The sequence below is a fragment of the Corapipo altera genome, unplaced genomic scaffold (genome assembly GCF_003945725.1).
Source record: "Corapipo altera isolate COAL_440 unplaced genomic scaffold, ASM394572v1 1, whole genome shotgun sequence".
In the NCBI taxonomy this organism is placed as follows: domain Eukaryota; kingdom Metazoa; phylum Chordata; class Aves; order Passeriformes; family Pipridae; genus Corapipo; species Corapipo altera.
Genome location: NW_020884873.1, coordinates 17,150,545 through 17,173,871, shown reverse-complemented (window position 1 = coordinate 17,173,871; position 23,327 = coordinate 17,150,545). Strand labels below are relative to the sequence as shown.

The 23,327-nt window shown below is 39.0% G+C and overlaps 1 protein-coding gene across 17 annotated transcripts in view; it reads right to left on the bottom strand.

The window, feature by feature from the left end:
• TNRC6B (trinucleotide repeat containing 6B) overlaps nt 1–23,327 on the bottom strand; it is a 140,772-nt gene that overhangs the window by 34,028 nt on the left and 83,417 nt on the right. For 14 of the 17 annotated variants that reach the window (XM_027662926.1, XM_027663042.1, XM_027663024.1 and 11 more), the window contains 8 exons: nt 22,840–22,927; nt 19,109–19,130; nt 17,154–17,498; nt 9,932–12,259; nt 8,471–8,629; nt 5,070–5,248; nt 3,800–3,874; nt 2,394–2,439 (listed from right to left, as the gene is read on the bottom strand). In XM_027662926.1, the coding sequence (XP_027518727.1) occupies nt 2,394–2,439; nt 3,800–3,874; nt 5,070–5,248; nt 8,471–8,629; nt 9,932–12,259; nt 17,154–17,498; nt 19,109–19,130; nt 22,840–22,927 (3,242 nt within the window). Of the gene's footprint in view, nt 1–2,393; nt 2,440–3,799; nt 3,875–5,069; nt 5,249–8,470; nt 8,630–9,931; nt 12,260–17,153; nt 17,499–19,108; nt 19,131–22,839; nt 22,928–23,327 lie in introns of those variants that run through there. The other 3 variants (XM_027663006.1, XM_027663017.1, XM_027663031.1) reach the window with 2 other exon arrangements.

Sequence of the window (23,327 nt, the reverse complement as noted above, 5' to 3'; positions counted from 1 at the left end):
ATTTTAAATATACTGGGTTTATACTTTTGTCTTAAATTTACATCATCCAAGCCTACTGAGCAAAGCACATGTACTTAGCTATCAAGGTGTTTCACCTGAATACTGCATTGATTTAGGGCTTCGTAACATATTTACAACAGATAGATGCATAAACTACACTTGAATCAGTAGAAATTTCAAATTGATTTCCCAGTTTTTAAAGGTGATTTGAGCATTCAGTGATCTGCAGAGGTTTTAACTACTACATTAAAAAAAAAGAGACAAAAGGCGATTGTCAAATACGGGAAAGGAAAATACAAAATGTTAAGCAGTTCTGACAAGCTACTTTACTGTAGCAAGCTTCATGTCTCGGAACATACAGACTAGGAGATATTTCAATGGAAAAAACAAGCCATATCTTATTTTGAAATTAGACAAGCTATCCATTAAAGAGATTTGATAGAAAAAGAAAAGAGGAAGTAGATCTGCCTCAGGCATGTTATTGATCCATCTCTTTTCTGTTCTGGTCATCAAATAAAAGTATCACTCCAGCACCTTGCAATAAAAGGAACACATTCTTCCAACAAGGAGACTGAGACCAACGCAGTAAGAATTACTTACTGACAATACCTGATGGTCAGAGACAAGGTACTCCAAGCATATCAAAGCCAAAATTTTCTTTGACATGCGATCTCCAAGCACAGATTTAACTGTGCATTTTATCCATTAACTAGGAAAATATGATACTGGCAGAAAAACCTGGTATGTTGTAATCTTGACTGAAAACCAGTTGAAGAACAAGCCTACCTCATAAGTTCAACTTTTGAAGATTAATAGTAGAAACAGGCTGAGCAAAACAGCTTATAGTTTTCCACAAGCAACTGCCATAAGCAACAAGAGCAAAACTGCTAAGCAGAGAAGTAACAGAAAAGCCCCTTGAAGATCTGTTACATTTGCAGTCTTTGAAAAAGAATACAAACTATTATAAATGGTTCTACCTCAGATCAAGGGATGCTACCCTTAATGGGCACACTAAACTTAAAGAAGTGCAACACATGAAGATAAAGGATGCAGCCTTTCTGTACCCTTTCACAGGATATTCTGAGCATGATTCATCTCCTCAGAAGCTCTGATGGTCTCAAGGTCCTTGACAGCAGAAAGTTTTAGAGAATCCTTAATTTGGAGATAAAGAACTAATCGGCATAATCCAGGCTACCATCCTCCCCATTTTTATATTCTTAGATCTGCTCTTTACCAGCAGCACCTGAAGGCAGATGAAAACTAAACATTCATGAAGACAACTGATCTGCATCTAGATGATCTTTAAGACAAGCATGATAAAATCAGAACCTGAATTCTAGAGAGGCTGCACAAGGCTGAAGTGGTGAGATCGAAAAATTCTGTTACCTCCCCCAAAACTGTGCTGTACTACATAAATACACATTTTAACATCTTACTAGGGTCCTTAACTATTTCAGAGGAACACAACAATTTTGGGAAAAATGAACTACGGAATCCCCTGTGAAATGTGGCAGACATTTTAAGAATGCAGTGGATTTTAAACTGAGAGACACTATATCTATCTGGATTGCATTAGAATATGTAATCTGGAGATGGTATTAGATGCAGGTAAATCTTGATTACTACAGTTCTACCTTTGGTACCAATAAATATTGGATATTCCCAATAAAATAAGATTTTGGTGAGAAAAATCCTGACTACACCATCACACAGAAGGTTACAACAGTGGCAGATGAGGATGTGCTAAAGCTGGTGACAAGAGGGTCAAAAGAACTTTGCCAAAGAAAGTCATAACAAATTCAAAGGTGACTAAATGAGATTAATTCAAGGGGTTAATTCCAACTCTCATTTAGGACAGTGTTTCCCACACAGTTCATCACGCTTAAGCTGTGTAGCATTTGCGGTGAGGCTATCAAGAGTGAAAAACCTAGTGTTCTACTGTGCAGTGATTTGTAATAGCCTGAGGCAGGCAACTGAAGAAATCAATGACAGAAGCTATTCTTTTTTCTCACATCATCTCCAGGAAGCTGTGGTAAATGGGATGTCCTACTGCCAAGAGCTAAAACAGTCCCCTTCCACCAAATGAAAAAGGATTTTCACTTTCTTGAAACAGTAACAATAAATACAAACTACACAGATCAAAAACAGTCTTAAAAGATGTCCCTTTCACAAGTTATATTTCTGTTCTGTACAGATATACATCCCAATCTTGCATATCAGAATCAGCTTTGTAACTGTGCTTACAGACAAGAAAGAGGATGCTTTTACTCTGTCTTATTACGAGGAGTGATAAAAGTAAGGATCAAACCCTTCCGAAGTACAGCATGTCATCCTCATAAAAATACTACATGTGATCTTGTCTTTCAAATGCATTTACATTAAAATATACATACCTACAGACAAATCCATCTTACTGCCTGGAATGTCATCAGTTTGACTCTGGGGAAGAAAAAGAAAGAAAAGAAAAAAAAAAATCAAACAATTCATTTCTGACTTCTATGCAATGATGAGAAATATTTCAGAAAGGTGGAATGAAGGAAGGACATGTTTGTGCCTATGAAAGTTCTACTTTAAACTAAAACTGAATACAAGGATTCCTGATATCACCCTGGACACACCTTGCCTCAACCCACTTGCCTCTAAAGCTGTGTGTGGCATGTTTATCCATACAAAACCAGACATGTGAATTCAACAAAGAAAGATGGACACAGAACTGCTCTATGAAATGAACCTCTGTCCTCGTGTTCCAGTGGTCGAGCGACAAAACACTGAAAATAGTGGCCAAAATGACAGCTCATCCTCATGACCTGTAACGCCATCAAGTCTTGAATGTGCTGCCAAGTGATTCTTCAGTTGGCAGTAGGGGACAGGGTGTTCCCATAGCTTTCAGAATCATGTACAGTCTAGCAAACTGAATTTGAGCTTGGGAGCCAAAAGACATTACAAACTAATCCTAAACATGTCAGTGACAGCTTGTACAGCCCTAGACATCTCACAGAACCTCTGCATTATTATCTGTCGCTAGCTGGCATTACATACTATTCCTGCTTCATAGGATGACAATTGGCACAATATTCAGCAAAATATTTTACAAATTAGCTTGTCAGAAGTTGCTATTTTTAAAGCACTTCTCTGCAGCTCTGTCTTTTTCTCTGTAGTGTAGTTTATTTATTCAGTTTCCCAAACAATCTTTACATATGGATTCCTAATGAGTCCTTTTTGCTCTAAAAAGACCCCGATGCACAATATTTAAAATGTAAGTAGCCAAGACAGACATAGGGCTGTAAATCTCCTCTTCTGATAGGTGGCTAAGATTCTGAATAAGTAGCCTTGGACTAATCACAGATGTCTGACATTACATCCAAGAGCTGAGGCCTCTACCTTTAGTGCTCTAAACAGCATGCTATGAAAATTAAAATAAAGAAAAAAACCCTACAACAAAACCTCAAAACAAAACAACAACAACAAAAACAAACAAAAAACCCCAACCACCCCGCAAAAACCCAGAAAAACCCCAAACTCCAAAACCACAAGAAACCCTTCCTTTCACCCCTGAACCCATTACTTGCAAGGAAACTGCACTCTCAGAACAACAGCTGTCAAAGTACTTTTAAGAATCAAAGCAGATTTTGGGTTTTTATGAGAAGCCATTCTGAGCTAGCTAGTACAGGTATTATAATCAACATGCCAGCACAGAAAATGCAGATAAGTAACTGTGAAACCGCTGATCTTTTGACTTATTTAAAGCTTACGCATTTTTTCCTAACGTTGGACTTTCTATTTAACAAAATTTACTTACCAGCAAGCCCATATTTGAAAACTGTTTGGATAAAGGGTTCATCCATGAATCACTATTTCCTCCTTTTAATGCGCACTGGGAAAAAAAAAAAAAAGAAGACATTTTTAAGAAGTTTCTTGGTTTCTTAAATTCTGTTTTATCCTTGAGATGCACAAGTGTAAAATGAAAATCCTGCTATCAGATTAACCTCCTGAAAAAATTATTTTAGGTATTCGTATGTTTGGAAACATTTACCAAATATTCTGCCTCATACAACTGCTCATTGTTCAGTATATCAAACTGGATGAGCACTCGCCCTGTAGAATGTTTAGCATATCTTCAGTTTCAATCTCGATGCTTTGTGAATGTTGTTTATTTTTCCTCTATTACAGTTTAATATACTCTTTAATCCACTCCACACAGAGGTAGATTTCTTTCTTGGCTTTCTTCCCTTTAGTATGGTGCCTCTTGCAGGGGCACTGTGCTGACCAGGCTCTCTATTTGGTCTTAGTGTAATTTACAGGTTATTAAAACCAAAACTAACACAGTTCAACAATGAAGAAATTTTTCCAGACAGTTGCTTTGGTGGTTAAAATAAAAAAGCTTTAAGTGAGAAAAAACTCCCTAAGGTTAATTTCTGCAAAACAGGAACTATAAAACTCCCTACCACGTCAAACAGTATTTCCACATCCTAGGAAACTGCTCTGCCCTTGCCTTTCGAGTCTGCCCTACCTATTTCAGGAGAAGTAGACAAAGCACAGTCCTTTTAATATTAATACAATAACAACTGTTACTGTACTAGAGAACTTTAATGCAAACAAGCCTTAGAAAAATTTACTCGGGACTTCAGCCAAGCTCCTGCTCCTGTTTGAGGCCAAATGTCAATAACAACAAACACAAGACATAAATCCAACAGTTAGTAGAAATAAGAAGCCCATGTGCCAAAGGGACAACTTCAGCAGGCTATGCAAGAACAACAGCAGCAGTCTAAACAGAATGATGTGTCAGTAAGAGAAGAGAAATAGCCTTGGGATACTTATTTTCATTTAGTAATGGCTCTGCAGCTTACATACCAAAAAAAAATTGACACCTACTGGCAGATTTATTAGTCACAACAGGTGTAATACATTCAAGTAAATCCAGAAACCTTGCATTTTTTACAGTGCTGTAACAGGCACCTTTCTGTAACTCTGTAAAACCTTTTAAAAAAAATAACTATTATAATGCTGAAACATATCAGGCAGACTGTTTTCAGACAACACAGTAGTTATGAATCATTCAAGCACTTTACCTTCATTTGTGTTTTCTTTCCTCCTTGCCCCCAGCTTGTTGAGTTGTGGGAGGAACTGCTTCCCTGAGAGCCTGCTGTGTTCCAGACTCCTCCCTCCTCCTCCTCTTCCCAGCTGGAATGACGTGTTCCTGTCACTGGCCCATCACTCTCTCCCCAGCCATCTTGCATAGATTTAGAACCTTTAGAAAAAGAAAAAAAAGCTCAAAAGAACTCTACAATACCATGCACTTGGTGATGTGACACTGCAAGATCAGCTGAATCATCAGAATCCCAAAGGAATAAAAAAAAACCAAAACCTTCAAAAAAGCATGTTCGGTAACAGCTGTAAAAACTTACGCGTGAATACCGAAACTCAAGAGATTTGGTGGTGTGCTGGCATGTCATGTTTTGCAACTACTTTTAAAGAAAAGTCAAACCTTTAAAGATGTAATAACACTAGAGACCTCTTATACAGATACAGTTGCATTTCAAAGGCAACCTTTTATTTTCAAATGTAAATGAAAGCCTTCAAGCACACTTAAAAAACCAACAGTGCCCAAGACTCTGGTTCAGTTGATTTATCAATTATTTCCTCTCTTCCTTCAAATCTTAATACTTCCCTTGCACTGAACTCTTTCACAAACTAACAGAAACAAGGAACTTCTAGGAACAACGAAGCAGAATCTGAAGGAGAGGACCTGACTCTGCTATGCATAATTCCAAAAGTAGTTTAATGTGAATTAAAAAAACTCCTGTACTTGATCTCTGTTCTTAAAAATGTCACTGAAAAGGTTTATTACTTATACTGTTTAAGTACACCAGAAAGCTACAACCATTTCATCATATCAGTTCAGACTTTTCCCTGTTGGCTTCTTTTCTTGCTGGTACTCTCTAGCGTTGCCAGGTAATTTAGAATTCTGTCCTCTACTGACAAGCCAACAAGAGCCCAATTCCTTATCTTGTCCACTGTCCAACCGTTCTTCCTGCTGTAACTCTTCCTTCTGCATATTTATTCCGTTAGCATTTATCTCCTTTAAAAGAGATTTCCATCATCATTATCTTTGTAATAATTCATTCTTCAATTGACTGGGGCTCGAGTGTGGAAATCAGGAATAAAAACATTAACATATATAGCAGAAAATCTGCACACAGAAGTCAGGAATTGTAATTATTCTATCAAGGGGATCTCTACCTTGATGATGCTGAAAATAAGTACAGCAGCATTTCATGGTGGTTTAAGAGCTACCTTAAAATGCATCATAAATAAACCCCCAGATACTTTAAAGGAAACATAGCCTTTTAAAGGAGATTCATTTGTGTACCAAAACTGAGGGCTGGTAATTAAAAATACTGGTCCAAGTGCAAAAAATCTACCTCTTGATCTTTTCATCATCCTACTTATACAGAAAAGGCCACATTTAAGGATTATGACCGCAGTCAAGAACATAATCTAGAAATACTATATGGGGTAGTCCCTGCAGCTTTAATTTATTTCTGGTGACAGTATTTAAATATACACTATGATCCCAATTTTATCTACATGACCATACATTATTTTTCTGCACTGACAACTCTCAGGTTTAAGATTCTTAAACATGAATACAGAGAACAGTGGTGTAAAAAAGGACTTGCCTTTATAACATCTGCTTAATTTTTTGCATTTGTTGATTGAGGAGGTACCAACAGCTACAGCAACCAAGTGAAACTTTCAAGATACAGGCAAAATAATGATATTACAGAAAACTGAATTTATTCCTACTTCTGCCAGGAAATTCCTATGCAATGCAGTGCTGGTAGAACTATGTAAATCTACCTTTTTAAACAGATGGGTAATGATCTATGCTTCCCTTCTTTGGCTCTAAACTCCTTCTTTTTCTTTTCTTATCACTGCTAGTCTTGGTATCCTGTCCTTACCTCCAACCATAAATTATGCCTTTGCAGGCTCTTTGTCCCAATTTCTTCTTCTAACTTATCCAAGACATTAAACACCGCCCCTTACCCCACTGAATAACATAGCTTTTTTCTTCACTCCTTCTGGGTGCCAACTAGAAAGGAGTTGAGAGAGCAGTCACAGAACACAAGAGAATGAAGATCTCTGCTCTTAACACTGCTATGGTAACCTACCATAGCCCAAACTGGAACAGCCATCACAAGGAAACTCTCTATATTTTGCTCCTCTAGAGTTGGGGACAGCTTACATACAGAACAGCACACGTCTGTTGCAGCTCTTTGGTTATGGCACACGTGCAGATCAGTCAAGGACAAACAAGTGATCATGCATAGCCTTTAAAGACTATATTAAGCATTAGTAAATCAACAGAATTTTCAATGGATCAATATTATTTCAGAAGCCCTTATTTTGTTCATATTTAGGGGTCTTTTTACAGGTACAAGACATCCGTCTAAAAACAGCTTAGCATTCTCAGAAGAGCCAAGTTTGGGGGGGGGGGGGAGCATGGGAAGCACTACAGCCATCCACAAAAGCCTGTTATAATGATAACACTGAAGAAGCAAAGCTTTTTGCCTGGTTTTGTTTCACAAATGGTCAAATTATTTAGTTGGGGTGGGACAAAGGGAGAATGACCCAATAGTATACAATCAACAGAGCACTTCATTTCAAACAATTACATGTTGCAAAAGCAACTTTTTACAGTGGGCATCATCAGTCAAGTTCAGTAACAATTGTGTATTATCAGTGGTTCCTACAGGAAACTTCACATCCCAATGTTATTGACTTTGGCAGTAACATTGCTTTTGTTTGTTGATCTTTCCTTAAAAAGACCAAAACAAAAATTGTACAAACAGCTTACATCATGAAGAATAATATCCACAAAAAAAAAAGTCTCAATACAGCAAAATTTTAACTTTGAAGTAAATTTTCAAGAGATTTCAACATCTCCTTCATGAAGAACACTGCTGTAGGCATCTAGGTTCAACTATAAATTTCATTTCTTAATAGTTACAATTTTTCCACACTTACACAATTAAAAAATCCAAAGACAAATTGCATTATCAAAGCATAGATTTGTTTTATATATTGTAATGGCTTCCACAGTGACATTTGTCAGTACTGTGCATTCCTTTTCCTCATATGATCAGAAAAAGTGACCTATCATGTAACAAGTTTATACACCAAGTAACAAGTGGGCAGTCAGAAAAAAAGAGAAAGATACACATTTCCTCACTCAGTGTTTCAGCATTTCCAGAATCAGAGCTGCCCACTAAACTGCTTAGTAAAGAAATTTTTTATTACCTTAAAAGACAAAGTTTCAGTCATTTGTAAGCACTTAATCATTCATCCATTAAAACCTTACAATGACATTGCTTCTAGGCCTCAGATAACTCCTCCAGTATATCAAAAGGTCAAACAATAAAAACCTGCAGGTCCATTGCAAAGAAACTGGTATCTGGCCTATACTCACTAGATTTCATGGCATTCGGGGCGTTGGAAGGTGCATTCCCCCAGCCTGTTGTCGATGCTCCTGTATCATCTACTTCACCCCACCCGGGACTGGTTTCATTTGGCTCACCCCAGGCGGACGTACCATTATCTGGAGCAGGTGGAGTGCTTTTGCTCCAGACTGCACAAAGGAGAGAGAGGTTTCATTACAGACTGTTAAGACACCAAACTATTTACTGCAGTGCAGCACCGCGTCATTAATCTACTGCTTCATTCTTTTTGTTGAGATTCCCAGTAGCGTAGGTGCAACAGAATTGACAATCATTCACATCAAGTTTAGAGTGGGCACTGACCTCCAGGGATGAAAAGGAAGAGAATGCTATGATGAGCAATACTCTTCTCACAGGTTAAACATGAACCCCACATCTAATACTGTCCTCCTATCTGTGAACTTCTGTGACTAATTACAAGCATCTAACTCAGGGCTTTTATATACTGAATAGAGAGAAAGGACATATTCGAAGTACATATGAAACCAAGATAGCATTCTTTAAAGTGCCTTCGAGTCAGAGAAAAGATTAAGTAACAGTAACATCTTAATATATTTCTAGGCTATGTAACTTTTTCTTGTTCTTATTCCGAAGAAGAAAATATTTTGTTAAGTATTCTTTATCACCCAGCAAAGCCAAACCAAACAACTGAAAAACTGAATCACAGACTTGCTCAATTTCAGGTGTTAACTGAGTGTTTCAGAGCAAAAGGTTTTTGACTAAAACTAAAGAATTTCTCCCCATTTCTCTAATAAATAAATATAAAAAATGCGGTTTAGTCCAGAGAAAAGGAAACTTGGAGGAGACCTTATCCTCCTCTACAACTACCTGAAAGGAGGCTGTAGCCATGTGGGGGTTGGTCTCTTTTGCCAACTAACAAGAAATAGGACAAGAAGAAACTGCCTCAAATTGCACCACGGCAGGTTTAGACTGAATATTAGGAGAAACTTTTCACCAAAAGCATAGGAAAAGGCTGCCCAGGGAAGTGGTTGAGTCACCATCCCTGAAGGTATTTAAAAGACCTGTAGATGTGACACTTAGGGATATGGTAGGGATTTACTGGTGGACTGGGCAGTGCTGGGTTTAAGAGGTTCATGGTTGGAGTCAAAGGTTCTTGATTCTGTAATTTCTGTAATTTCTGTAACTTGTTTTTCAGAGCTCAGATCGAAGATGCAGATTTGTCAGCTAACAAACATCTTTTTTACCGGCAAGCTGACCAGTACTCAGATCACGGTTACTGAGGCACAAGCAGCAGAGGACTGCCTGATTCAAATTCTAAAGAAACTTTAAACACAGAACCAAATATTGAAAAAGAAATTGGTTTTCTCTATAGAATAAAACTATCAGGAATTGGAGGCTGCAAGAGTATCTCTTATGCATTAAGTTTATATTCGTATACAGGAGTTTAATGAAGAAAGAAACAAGACTAGTACCTGATGCTTGTGATTTGCTAGTCATTGGAGTAGGCAGGCTCTGCTCCCGTGGGGCCTGTCCTCCTTGTGAGTTCTTGTCCCATAGATTCACATTCTTGTAGTTATAACTGCTAGGATCTCCCCATGCTGAAGTGCCATCATCGATATCCATTTTTCGACTGATTGACTGTGGAGAAGGTTCTTCCCAGCCACTAGGCTCCTCCTCCTTGGGGGCAGCTGGCTGTGGTCCGCTGTTCCAGTTCGGGTTTGGAGATCGCCCATTACTTGGAGTTTGGGGCGGTGGACCCCAGGAACCAGAAGACTCCTGCTGTTGCTGCTGGTGCTGTTGCTGCTGCTTGTTCCAGGAGTTGGGCTGTCGACCCGTCTCATTCCACGTTGAAGTTCTTTTACAATCATCCCATCCACCCTTTGAAGCAGCGCTTGTATTTGCACCATTACCCCAAGTTCCAATCTCATTTTGCCCACCTTCACCCCACCCAGACACTGGCTTGTTTCCTGCACTTTCCCAGTTGCTGTTTTTTGTTTGGTCAACTTCCTCTCCCCAACCGTTCTTTCCAGAAGACCATCCTTGATTAGGTTGCCGTCCACCCCACCCCTGATCCTTACTAGAGCTATCATTCCAAGAGGAAGATGACTTTTCTTCTTGCCTTCCTCCTCCCCAATTAGAAGAATTGGAGTTCTTATAGTCATTCCATCCTCCAGTATTTTTGGGGTCCTTCCACTCTGTTGGGGTTGAGAGCTCACCCCATCCAGACTTGTTTTGATTGCTTTGGCTGGGAACATCGCCCCAGCCCCCTGAGTTCTTTGTCTGTGTGGCAGAGCTCTCCCACCCCTCAGTTCCTTTATCAGACTTCCCCTCGGGCCGTGGCATCTCTTCAATATCCCACACTGTATCTTGCTTAATTTGAGTCTGGCCCCAGCCAGTGTTTGAAAGCACTCGGGGGTCCAAATCAGTCCTGCTCAGCAAAGTCTGCAGGACTGCCTGGCAATCAGGATGCGTAGGCCTATATGATCGGCGTCCAGAATTGTGACTGTCACTACTTCCTGCTTTGTGGTTGCTTCCAGTGCTTTGACCTCCAACCTCACTTCCTGCAGAGCTGGAAGATCTTCCCCAACAGGGAGCCTGGGAATTGCCTTGGTTTTCAGGAAGAGGGTGGCCTTTTTGATTGTCCCATGCTCCAGTGCTAGAATTTGGTTGGTTTGGACCACTCCACTCTCCAATCTTCAGTTCATCAGACCCAGACAGCTGTTTCCATTCTCCCTGAGAGACCCCAGATGTTAATTTGTTCCCTTCACCCCACTTGCTTTCATTTGCATGCTGAGGGCCAAAGTTCCAAGACCCACCACCCGTAGACCGGTTATTGTTATCCCAAGAATCACTTCTTGACCCATTAGGTTTTTGAACAGAAGATCCTTTCCAGGAGTCTTCTCTATCCTTTCCATTGTTCCCGTGGTTTCCAGAATTGCTCTGCCCAGAGACTGTGTCAGTTCCAGAAGACGCCCTAGCTGTACCCCAAGATCCAACACTCCCAGTCTTTCTTTCTCCAGTGCTTTGTGAAGGGGTGTCAGTGCTCCTGGAAGGGTTCCCCAAGCCCATTTCAAAGGGCATTCCCTTATTCTCCATAGGGTTTGGTGAACTTAAGTTCAAGGAGTTAGTGTTTCCATTTTTTGGTCCATCAGTGTTATGAATTTGAGCCTGTTCTCTGCCAGAGACAAAGTTAACACCCGCATTTTCCATCTTTGACTGCTGTTCCCTAGAGGTCTGACCTACTGTGCTAATCTGTGCATTGGAGCTACCACTATCAGATTCCAGAGTTCCTTTCCTAGAATTGCCCTCTTGAACCAGTGCCGGCCAAGCAGATGGGTTGCTATTTGGGTTAAAGTTGCTGAAGCCAGAACTGGGACTGATTCTATCTTGTCCACTCAAGTTCCTCCAATTACCTAGTCCGTTGTTACTCTCGGCAGCAGGGTTGGAAGATTGAACAGATTTAGCCTTGGGATCAGATTTCCAGGCCCCAAGATTACATTCGTTTCCAGCGCTTCCAGACTGGCACTGGCTTCCTTTTCCTTTGTTATTAGTGGTGCTTCCTGGCAGAGTGTTCTTCTCCAAGCCAGGGTTCGAGGCACTGTTGTTATCGGTGGTGTTTTCGGAAGAAGACTCAGCATCTTTGCTGGCAATACAAGGCCACTCTTCCATGTCAGACCCGTCTACAATCACCTTGTCCCAGATGTGAGTTGGGTTGGCGTTGGTGCCGCTGTTGGAGGAGGCTCCAGGACCCCAAGTGGAATTTGCATAATTTGAAGCAGCAGCACCTCCAATTGCTGAATCTAAAAGAAAAAAAAAAACAACCAACAAAATAACACCCAGGGAAATCATTAATAATCAGTATTATTTACAAGTATAGAACATCACCACTGATTAATGCTTTCATCAGGCTGGGAAAGATCATTGAAAATACTGATAAAAAAAATTACAAAATACTCCCCAAAAGCATTTTGTGGGCATTTGAAATCACCACTGACTCACTACTTCTGCCAACAGTCCAGCTTTAAGTTCAACACAGTTAATGAACACTTTTGATACTGGTCGTAGACTTTTCAAATACACATTTAAAATTATACTATATACAGAACAAGAACGTGTATGCCTATTCATAGGCATATGTGTGTACACACAGCTGTTGGTTTGCTCCTCACCTGACTCAAAGCAACTACAATTTATTATAGATCAAATGATAAAAGAGATTGAAGATGGAAAGCACATATGAATATATGAAGCTGAAGAAGTTTATCCTTCAGCTTCAAATGACTTTTTCAAATCGATTTTGCTATTGGGTTTTAGTTTCGACCCTTTGCAAAACAAATAAAATTAGTTCCAAAAGCTACTGCGTGTCAAAGAGTCCAAAGCTATGCAAGTTACAATTTCTATATAGTATAAACATGCAAGCTATATTCAGTGTGTAACTGCCCCACATTTTGTCACTGCTTTATTTACCTTAGACACCACGGTATGTGGTTTTGTGAGCAGCTAAGCCCGTCTCTCTGCCACTGGACGGAGAGGTTAGTAAGAGATCTCACTTTTCTCTCTCAGCAGCTCTCAATTCTTCAAGTTTCACCTCTCATTTGTGATGGCAGTCAAGCCATTTAACTAAGTCAACTGCATTCACTAACTTAATGCAAAACTGTCCACTTTTTGATAGGTTAGGTTTTTGCTGGCTTAGCACACTGTAGGAGGTAACCTGCAATTTCAATGAGCTTTGGAATCACTATAAGGAAATGAACAGAATAAACAATGATATACAGAGTCCCTTTCTTTCATTTGTAGTGAACTATTATTATGTCCTACATGATATGACATCACATGCGCAAGATATTTGTATAGTTTTAAAGAAGACGTAAATTAATACAGTGCCACAATAGATGAAGCCTATGTCAGTGCTGACAGCATGATGTCTACATGTATGCAGACACATTATCACCATTCAGTTTAAAACATCAGCCAAGATTCCCTTGCCATCCACATTATTACCTGATACTCTAAATAATTTAAGTCCATTAGAACCTCAGTGTTGTTCTCTATATAGGGTTCCAGTCATTTTTCCTCTATATTTTAATCCAAGGGATCCTAAACTGCCCTCTCAAGTTCCCAGTGATGAAGACTAAACACTTGTCCTTGGACAAAACCACATACAGAACCATAATATATTAGTCTTATTCAGTTATTCCACTTATTTTGCAGAGCATAGACTCCACAGTAACAGCTGCAGCAGCATTCATACCTGGATATATACTGTTACTACCAGTACTGGCTCATATGACAGCTTCCATGCAAGTAAGGCAAATAGCTTTAAAAAGTGGATAACCCTCTCTGCCTCAATTCTTGTGTTATATAATAAAAACTGACAATTTCTGGTTGCAAGTACTTTCAATAGAAGATAAGATCAGCTTTCAATGCCTGTCTGAGGCTTTCAGCTCATTAGCTTAAACAATCAACTGAATGCCTTCCAGATCCCCCTTCACTGAGAGCTACCAGTAAAGATCTAGACTTTACAGCAAGGTTTGAACTCCCTCATAAGCTCTGAATGCTGATGAACAGTAGTTTGTTTTCACCCATTAAACCTCAGTCACCAAGATCCAAAAGACCAAGAAGTTCCCAAGTACATTCTGTTCCTTCTGTTGCCTTAACCTCAAATGCAAACTTAACAATAGCAAGGAAGTATGACTCTACCGATATTTATATCCGTCTATCATTTAGCACAGTAACCCTTTTTTCTCCTTCCAATTAAAAAAATATGTGATAAGACTGATCACAGGAAGATCTTAAGAAGAACAGCCAAAGACAAGCTCAAAAGACTGCAAGGTTGCTTGCTGTCCACTGTCTTTTGAACTTACAAATGATTCAGCAACTGAATGATGCATGAGCAGCTACGCGTTCAGCAGGACCTTCAAATCAGTGACTTTAACAGAGCATTTAATTTCTGTGAAAACATTCTAAAAATATTAAGATTGGGATGCTAACATAGTGTGTTAGATCACAATTTAATGGACTGTTTTATAAAACCAGCATCCCCTTGCTATATTTGACAGTGGCATCAGAACTTTGGCACTCTGGTTTTGTTTAAAGATAATGGGCAAGGAATCTTGGTTCTTAAAGGGACTCTTTCTTAATAACAAACATGCTGAAAATGAAGCTTCTGATCTGACTGAAATGCAGAAAGTTACAAGCAAATGGCTACTTTTAAGGAGTCCTGAAATCAAGTTGCAATTTTGCTGTTTGTTAGAGATGGTGGTGGACCTTAAGAGGAATCTCGTAATTACTGAAAGACTTTCACCAATAAAGTATTTGCTTTATTGTCCAAAACTTTCTTGCATGTCCTGAATTACTGGTATTAGAAGAACTACACAGAATACGTCACCTCATCCCCTTGTATTGGTACGAGACAACAGTAACCTTGGTGTCATCTTCCAGGGCACTGGTTTTGCCATCTTACAGAAGGATTTCAATACTACTAGAAAAAGATGGATGTAAAGAAGGATTACATGTTGACTTTTTATATTAGGGTCTCATCAACTCCATCTATGGTCACCTGGTGAATATACGAACACGAAGGAGTAGGTAAGCTGCATTATCTTCGCCTTTGGGAACCTGCTTTTTCAGGTGGGATGAATTAATCACAGTATCAGTGCATATATGCCTGACTGAACTGAGCTCAACCTGAAATTTAGTTTGTCAACAGGCAGGATCTCAGATGGGACAAATGATGTGCAAGACAGATAGCAATATTGTACTTCCATAAGCACTTTGAGGGAGCACCACAAGTGACAGCCTGGTCTTTTTCTTGCCCAGCTGCTCATTCCCACTCCTCTGGCACACCTACTCTCACATGCTAGGATGTATGTTCCCACTGATACTCAGTTAGGTGAATTAGTACAATCAGACTGAAACTGGGTTTAAAAAACAACCTGATTTAATTTTAATACAAATCAGATCCCCAGCCCAGTTTACTGCACTACAGTGCAGAAATGTGGATGGGGTGAGGCAGGTCTGAAGGACACGTACCTTTCTGGGCACTCCTGACTTAAATCAGGATAAAGCAACTAACCATTGGCTAATACAGCCATACAACATCTTAGCTGTTATAGCACCATTAACCTAAATATAAAAATATGAGAATTCATAATATCAAATTTCAGCCTCAGGGAAAAAAAAAATTAGGTGTCAAATAATCACACAGAACTCCAAAATGGTCCTCATATAGTACACCCAACAGCAAAAAAAATGCTGCTCCTGATAAATCTTGAAAACTTTTAGAATGCTTCACTACCACAAATTCTCCTTAGTCAGTCTACTACAATCACTGTACACCAAGGTATACAGAAGGTATACCAATGCTAGGACTTCATATACGAAGGAAAGAATTTAGGGTGTGTTTTTTCCCCCCCTCTTCACTTTTCAGGTGATTTATCAAAATCAGTTATCTCTAAGACATCTGTTTCTGAAGTGATTAGTTAAAACTCTGCCATTATAGTTTGACATTCATTCTGCCCCTTATTAAATAGTGAACAAAGACAAGATAAATAATCTGTCAAGTGGGGATTTGCTACAAAGGAATTCAAATACTGAAACCACAAAACAAATTGAATTATTAATTTTCCTATAATCCTTTTTAATAAGGACAGCCATCCCATCTAGTGTATTTGATTCCAGAGCTACAAGCTACCTCCGTTTTTAATTCTCAGCCACAGAGAACTATATAAAAAGTTCATGCTCTCTAAGACTGTGGTAAAAAAATCACCATCCCATTGATCTGGCATGATTTTCAAAGGCAAACTCAGACATATTGGTATTGTTATCCTTTTCTTTTTGGCATTCAGGTATTTGTTATTTCTTTTTTTTAAACACCCTTATTACCAAAACTGAAGTTGTCCTTGACTTTTCAGGTCACCTAATTCTCTCCTTTAGAGGGCAGATATCTTCAGTGGAATGGTTTTTTTTCTACTATTATAATTTAAGAAGAAATATTACAGCTACTGCAATTCCCCAAGGGTATAAAAAATTGAGGAGTAGCCTTAACTTCCCCATGCTCATAAGACAATCCTTAAATCAATGAGTTTTTTGAAATTCAAAGGAATTTTTTGAAATTCAAAGTGAATGGAAAAGTAAAAACAGGACAGTTGCCATTTGTATAGGAAGGCTTATATAATTAGAAAACACAAGATTACTACTAAAAAAAAAAGTCATGAGGAAAAGGACCATCTTTCTGTTTCGTCCAGATCAGAAGTGACAGACATCTGCCCTTCACAGACCTGGCATCTACATGTCTGCTATACCATCTACACAGATGACACAAAAACATGACAAGATAAGAAATTCATGTAAAGAAACTTTAAGAACTTATTAAGAACTAAACGGTGGCAACCATAAAACTGTTTATTCACGCAGTGTGTTTACTTTGTTGGGGATCATTTCCGCCACCCATTAAAACCACGCAAAACATACCTGAAAAAAATTAACTCTTTTTCTTGTTCCATCTAGTAGTAAAAATTTTATCAACTGCTGCCAACAGCAAGAGAAGTCAGTATGCTAAAATAGCAAAAGCTTGCTCTCCAAAAGCCACTGGAGGAGTTTCATTATATAATGATATGCCCATGCACAGTTTTAGTCATCCCTTTTCTGCCACGCACAAACACTCGCTCATTTAGCACTCTTACTGTTACTTGCCTGTTGCAGTCCCACTGTCGCTCTGCAGCAGTGCTCCTGTCACTGGTTGTGCGTTGTTTGGGTTTGCTCCTGGTGCTGTTGGGGGCGGAGGCCCTGCTCCACCCCCAAGGAGCATACACGATGGCGGAGGGGGCTGCCCACGTTTCAGTAACACTTTGTGGTCCTGCTGGCAACGGAATCGCGGCGGCACCTCCCGAGGCATGTAGCGGGTGGCGCTTGGCGGTTGTCCGTTCGGCACTGCCACCCTTTTGGCATTGTTGCCACCATTGACTGGTGGCGATGGAGAGTTGCCAATTGGGCTGGCAGCCACTGGTTGGCTTAAACTTGGTTTCGTCACTTCGGGCACTGAAAAACAGGGAGAATGAAAATCAGAAGTTTTTCCACTTAAACCTGTGTTAGCTGCAAGAACTCACTGTGACTCTTTTTTTAATTATTTAATTCCTCTCTGAAATATGGTGCAGTTTCAGTCTTATCAACAACCAGGAACAATTTAATAAAAGAAGCAGGAATAAGCAGCAGCAGCAGACTTCAGCTTCCATGTGCAACTCTGTAGTCAAGGATGAAACTGTGCCCTCAGCAAGTATTTCACTCTTAGTCCAAAATTTCTTGCAAACGTAAAGTTGGCAAAGAATACCTCCCTAGACAATGAGTCATTTTAAAATATGAGCAGTCAAATGTAACTGGCCCTGCCTCCCCTCTCTGTTCCCTCATCTTCAGCTGGTTTTTGGATTATTATGCATCACTTACTAGACTACACAGCCACCACCTAAACAAACAAAAAGAGGGGAAATAACCCACCTCCTCTTGGATTCAGAATTAACAATTTTGAGCTCTCTGTACTGCTCTTAAATAAGGCAGTAATAGCTGACTCTCATGCCCAAGGCACTCCTACATACAGTGACTGTAGTGGGCTTGCTTAAAGTTTCCCAGTTGGTCACCAGGTGCCCCTATAAGCAAGGACCAGCTGCTTCTGAGGGCTATTAGGTATTGGAGAAGAAGAAAAACATAAACAACTCCTTGAAGTGCTAACACTGTCAAAAATTTGCTTAAGAGACTCTAGACTCATGTCCCCTTACACTGTCCATGTGCTTTTTTGAAACACAGAAAAAAATTCTTAGCCAGGCACCTAGAAGGTGTTCAGACATCAGACTCCAAAGGCAAGGAAAATTTAATACACCTATTCCAGCCTTTGTGGAAGATTCAGAAAGCATTGTCCAGAAACCCCTCCCCAGCAAAGTAAGAATAATCAGTAAAACTTTTTCTCTTAAAACCGTGAGATCAACACAAGTGAGCCTCTCTTTGTCAACATGAATGCATTATTATTTCCATTTTATTTTTATAAGGGTTTTCTGATTTCTCTATAAAGGCTTCATTGTCCAAACCCCAAAAGGTATTGTTAGCTGTAAAAACAAGTTATTTTAGCCCTTTTCTGTCAATAATGGCAGTTTTCCCTCACAATCCACAGAAAACTGATATGCAAAACAAAATTAAATATATTTTTACAGCTAAGTTGTTTAGCTTAACTTTCAGGATGCTCACGCATCAGTCCTGCCTTATCTGTTGGACTACTATGTGCCTGAACTTAAGTTTTCAGCAACAAGTAATGTTCACCCTTTCTAGTACCACCAGAAGCAGTACTTTCCTTGTCTTTCATTTAATTTATACAGGCAGTTTCAGCTTTCGATTACTTGCCTAAAACCTTTAGAGAACTAAATATTTCAGCTAACCTATCCACAATCCTCATTCCTTCTTCATGTATTTTGATGCTGACAACACATGAGCAGAATAGTTTCAAGTTCTCCATTTTAATCACCTTAACTTTCATTTCTTCTGAATACTCATCTTCAGTATTTCGTCTTGATTCATAATTCCCCTTCCTTTTTCAATAGTTTTGATCAAGGTCTGAATCTGAGCTTAAGTCAATAAAAGTACTCCTTAGAATCAAAGATTCTTACCTTTGGTTTTTTGATCTGTGACCTGTAAATTAAGAGCAAGAATGTAAATAGAGTTTTCAGAACCTCAAAACAAACACTGAAAAGGTTGTGCTAAATCAAAACCTTATTGTATGAGCACAAGAACAATATTTGTTGTTGAATGAAAATAACCAGCTGATGAACTGCAAGTCTAAACAGTAGCTGTAGTTATACATATATAAGTTTTTGAAAGTATTACAACTCCTGTAACTCCTTTGCCCAATGCAGAAACAGTAATTACTTCACTCATGATGATTTTAAGTATTCATGCCCCTCCTCATCCCAAACATGGACTTCCAAAGCACAAATAAACATGTGCTATAGCACTACAGTTCTTTCAGGTTTCAGAGGTGAAGTACTGCAGCTAAAAAGTAACAAAACCTTCCGTCTATGAGAGTATCCATCCTCACAGAGAACTGTTGGGGCTAGCAGGAATAACCACAGCAGCAGTCTGTCTCTCTGCCATCTTCCCATTTCACCTTTCCCTTAAAATCTTTTCCAAGAAGAAATCCTAAACCTTACTGGATTCATTGCCACAACTATGAAATGTACCAGCAACACCTATGAAGGAAATCTGTTGAATGCAACAAGAAGTTAATAACTGCAATGAGCATTCATGCTGGCCAACATACCCATTATGGGTTTTGCTGTACTTCTACATTGTTTTGGCATAGCAGATTTCAAGCTTGTAGAGACAAACACACCACTGTTATATTCTCTGGAATCATGTGTATTGTAGCATGTTTTGAGCCTGTCCATCAGGAGTTCCACTGCACAATAATGAAAAAACCCTAAAGATCATCATGTGTCAGGTTCTATGACACCTATTCTTAAAAGAAATTGCTGAACTAGTCCATAATTCTGGAAAGCACACAGTGACAGTATAGCATAATGAAAGCACAAGTAAAAAGCAGTTTATTGTTGAAATCAACGAAGCCAGAACTCCTTTGAATGGTAAAGAATAAAAAGACAAACTGCACTGAATTGCTATGGCATCATTTACTTTACAAAGATGAAAACTGCAATACGCAAAGTGGAACATTCACTGTAATAAAAAATCTTAAGCATTGTAACTTCACAAAATTACATAATCCAAAAGTCTCCAAGATCATAAAAATGCATCTATACCAAAACTGCGTCTGTAGCAAGCCAGACGTTAATTTTCAACTTCACTTATGAAAAATCCATATATACAAAATGGATACATCCTCTGTGACATAGTTAAAAATTCTGCTAAGCACTTCTTGACTCTGATGCTCCATTACTAAAGGAAAAGGGAAAAGTTTATTCATTAACACAATCTGGTAATGCTGATGGATTTACTACAGTCAACGGTAAGCAGTAAATTAGTAACTTGTCTACTTGGGAAAACCCCATTTTACCAAATCTTTCAAGAATTCTACATGAAAACCACAGTTTGATTTTGGAAAAAAACACAAACTACTTCTGCCTCTCCTGTATCTCTATCCTAGTCAAATTGATCTGGCTTTTTCTAAAATTCAAAAGCTGAAAAAAATGTGTCACTGTCTCAGAATTACAGCTGTCACCTCTCTGAGGGCAACCCATGAGCATCAGCAGGTGAGGAGCAGCTACAGTGAATGAGAAGGTGGAGTCAAGCTCAGCCTTCTGATAAGCCACCAAACAGTCCCCTGGACACCAATCACAGGAATTTAGGCTGTGAATTTGATTGCACAACCCCTCCTGAAGCAATTTTTTATTTTATTTTATTTTTAAAGTTTCAGATGATCCAGACATAAACAACTGTTTCATGTTATACAAACTCTGTTTGAAAAAGGCACCCCCAAATTGTTGCTGCTTATTTGAACACCTCCACAGTCACTAAGAAAAAACACACACATTTATGTTCTGTCCATTCAGTTGCCTGATTTGTTATCCTTAGGTACATCCAAGTATTTCTCTTAAGTTTAGCCTCTAGGAGATTAACTGAGTCTTTACCCTTCCCGAGAGTTTGGCAGAATATCATAACATCCAATAACACTGAGAACTTAGTAGGAGAGAGACCACACAGGAAAGCTGGCAAATCTTGTATTCAAAGCACCAATTCCTCAGTAAGCACAGCACTGTTATCAAGATGATCAGTACAACCTTTTGAAGTTTCTCTTTTATCACTGAATATCAGCAAATAATCCTCAAGTCACTCCTCTTTATTCATCAAGGTCTGCCTCCTCCTGGTTCCTACATATACTTTTTTACCTGAACATTAAACAGCAGCAACACTGAGGCAAAAAGGCACTGAAGAGACCTTATTCTGTAGCTACTGATCTTCTGCACTATTACTGGGAACGTATCAACACAATGACTGCATAAAGACAACAGAAACACATCAGTTTATCTGCATCTAATTTAAACTGACAGACTCAAAATGGTGAAAAAGCCAGATTAAAAAGCACCCTGTATAAACCAAAATTTAACTGAAGTTGGTGCTGCCTGTTCTCAGCAGAAAACTACAGAATGTGACCTTCTGTAGGATCTGTTCTTACTGAAGTAACTCAGAAACAAACTACAGAAAGAAAGTAAAGCCTTCTGCTCTTAATTTCACATAATCACTGAGGTTGGAAAGGACAGCCTCTGGAAATCTAGTGCACAGTTCCCACTGTTGTTCCCCACCCGGCCCCAAGAGTCTCCTCAACTCTGCAAAGTCATCAAAACTAGACTGCACAGGGCCACATTCAACACATTTTTCAGCATTTCCAAAGACAGAGGCACCACAACCTCTCTGGGAAACCTGTTCCAGTGGTTGCCCAGCCACATACATGCACCAAAAAAATAGTCTTTTTATGATTAAGTAGAATTCCAGTATATGCATGATGCCTTGTGCTTGTCACTGGGCACCAGTAGAGAAGAGTCTGCCTCCATCTTTTTACTCCCTTCCACAAAGTATTTACAGAGGTTGGCAAGATCCCCCAAGCCTTCTCTCCTCCCTGCTGAACAGTCCTAATACTCTCAGCCCCTCCTCATTTGTAGATACTCCAGTCCCTTAATCATCTTAGGGGCCTTCTGCTGGACTCACTCCAAGAGGGATGCATCTGAACTAGATAGAAAGGATTTTACCAGTAAAAAGCATGGATAAAGCCATTCATATGTCAACTCCTAGAACAATCTACTAGATTTTCTGCAAAACAGAGACCTTCTAATACACCAAGTTTCAAACCCATTTTCTGAGCAAAACCAATTTTTGGCGACTTATCAATTCTCCGTGACTCAGACTTGAACTGATACACTTCAGCAAAAGTGCTACGGAAAACGTAAAATGTAAGCAACACTTGGTAAAAAATAAAGGGAACCTCCTTCATGTAAACTTCCTTAAGCACTTAAAAAAGACAAGAGGAAAAAAAAAAGGATCTTCTTGCTCTAGAAAATATTTAGTCAATTTTACTGCAAGAATTGCAAAGGCCCAGCAGTGTTTCCACCTCCAAACACCTCAAACCATCAGGAGTTGCACAGAGATCAAAAGAGCCCATATTAAGTAACTTAAATTACTTTATATGAAAAAACTTCTTTTACTTCAATAAACACCCTAAGGAGAAGAAATGTCCAAGTTAAACACTTTAGTTTCAGAAAAATGATACAAAAATACTCTTTCAAGAAGCATCACTCTAATCTAAGCTCTAATACAAACAATTTAGCATCTTTATACCACCAATACTATTTATGTTTTACCTGGATAGAAGAATTCAAATATCAAAACATACCTTCTGAGCAGAGTCCTTCTTTTTCTTATCCTCTTTCTTCCTTTTCTTGTCTTCCATTAACTGTTCTTCCCTTTCTTGCTCCTTCTCTCTGCCAAAACATGAAAAACAATGAAATGAGCACAATCAAGCTGTGTAAGAGCCACAAGTGCTGTATGCCTCTCCCCCCCAAGAAAGGCAGTCAAGCAGCCAGATTACTCTTATCATACTCATTTCCATTTGAGGGTTTCAGTCTAATTGTGATAAGAAAAGCACCTTCAAGCTTAGTATGGCCAAAATCACACCACATGTTGCACAAAGGAAAATTCCTTTATTCAGATCAGGTCTCTTACGGCAGTTCCCTATATAAATTAACTACACGCCTGATAGTACAAAATATATCCAACATTTTGGCCAAAGTACCCTTATAATTGGGTTGTGCTAATATTTAACAAAGACTCTCATGAATCTTTTTATATGGTAAAAAAAAAAAAAGGAAAGTTGTAATTTAG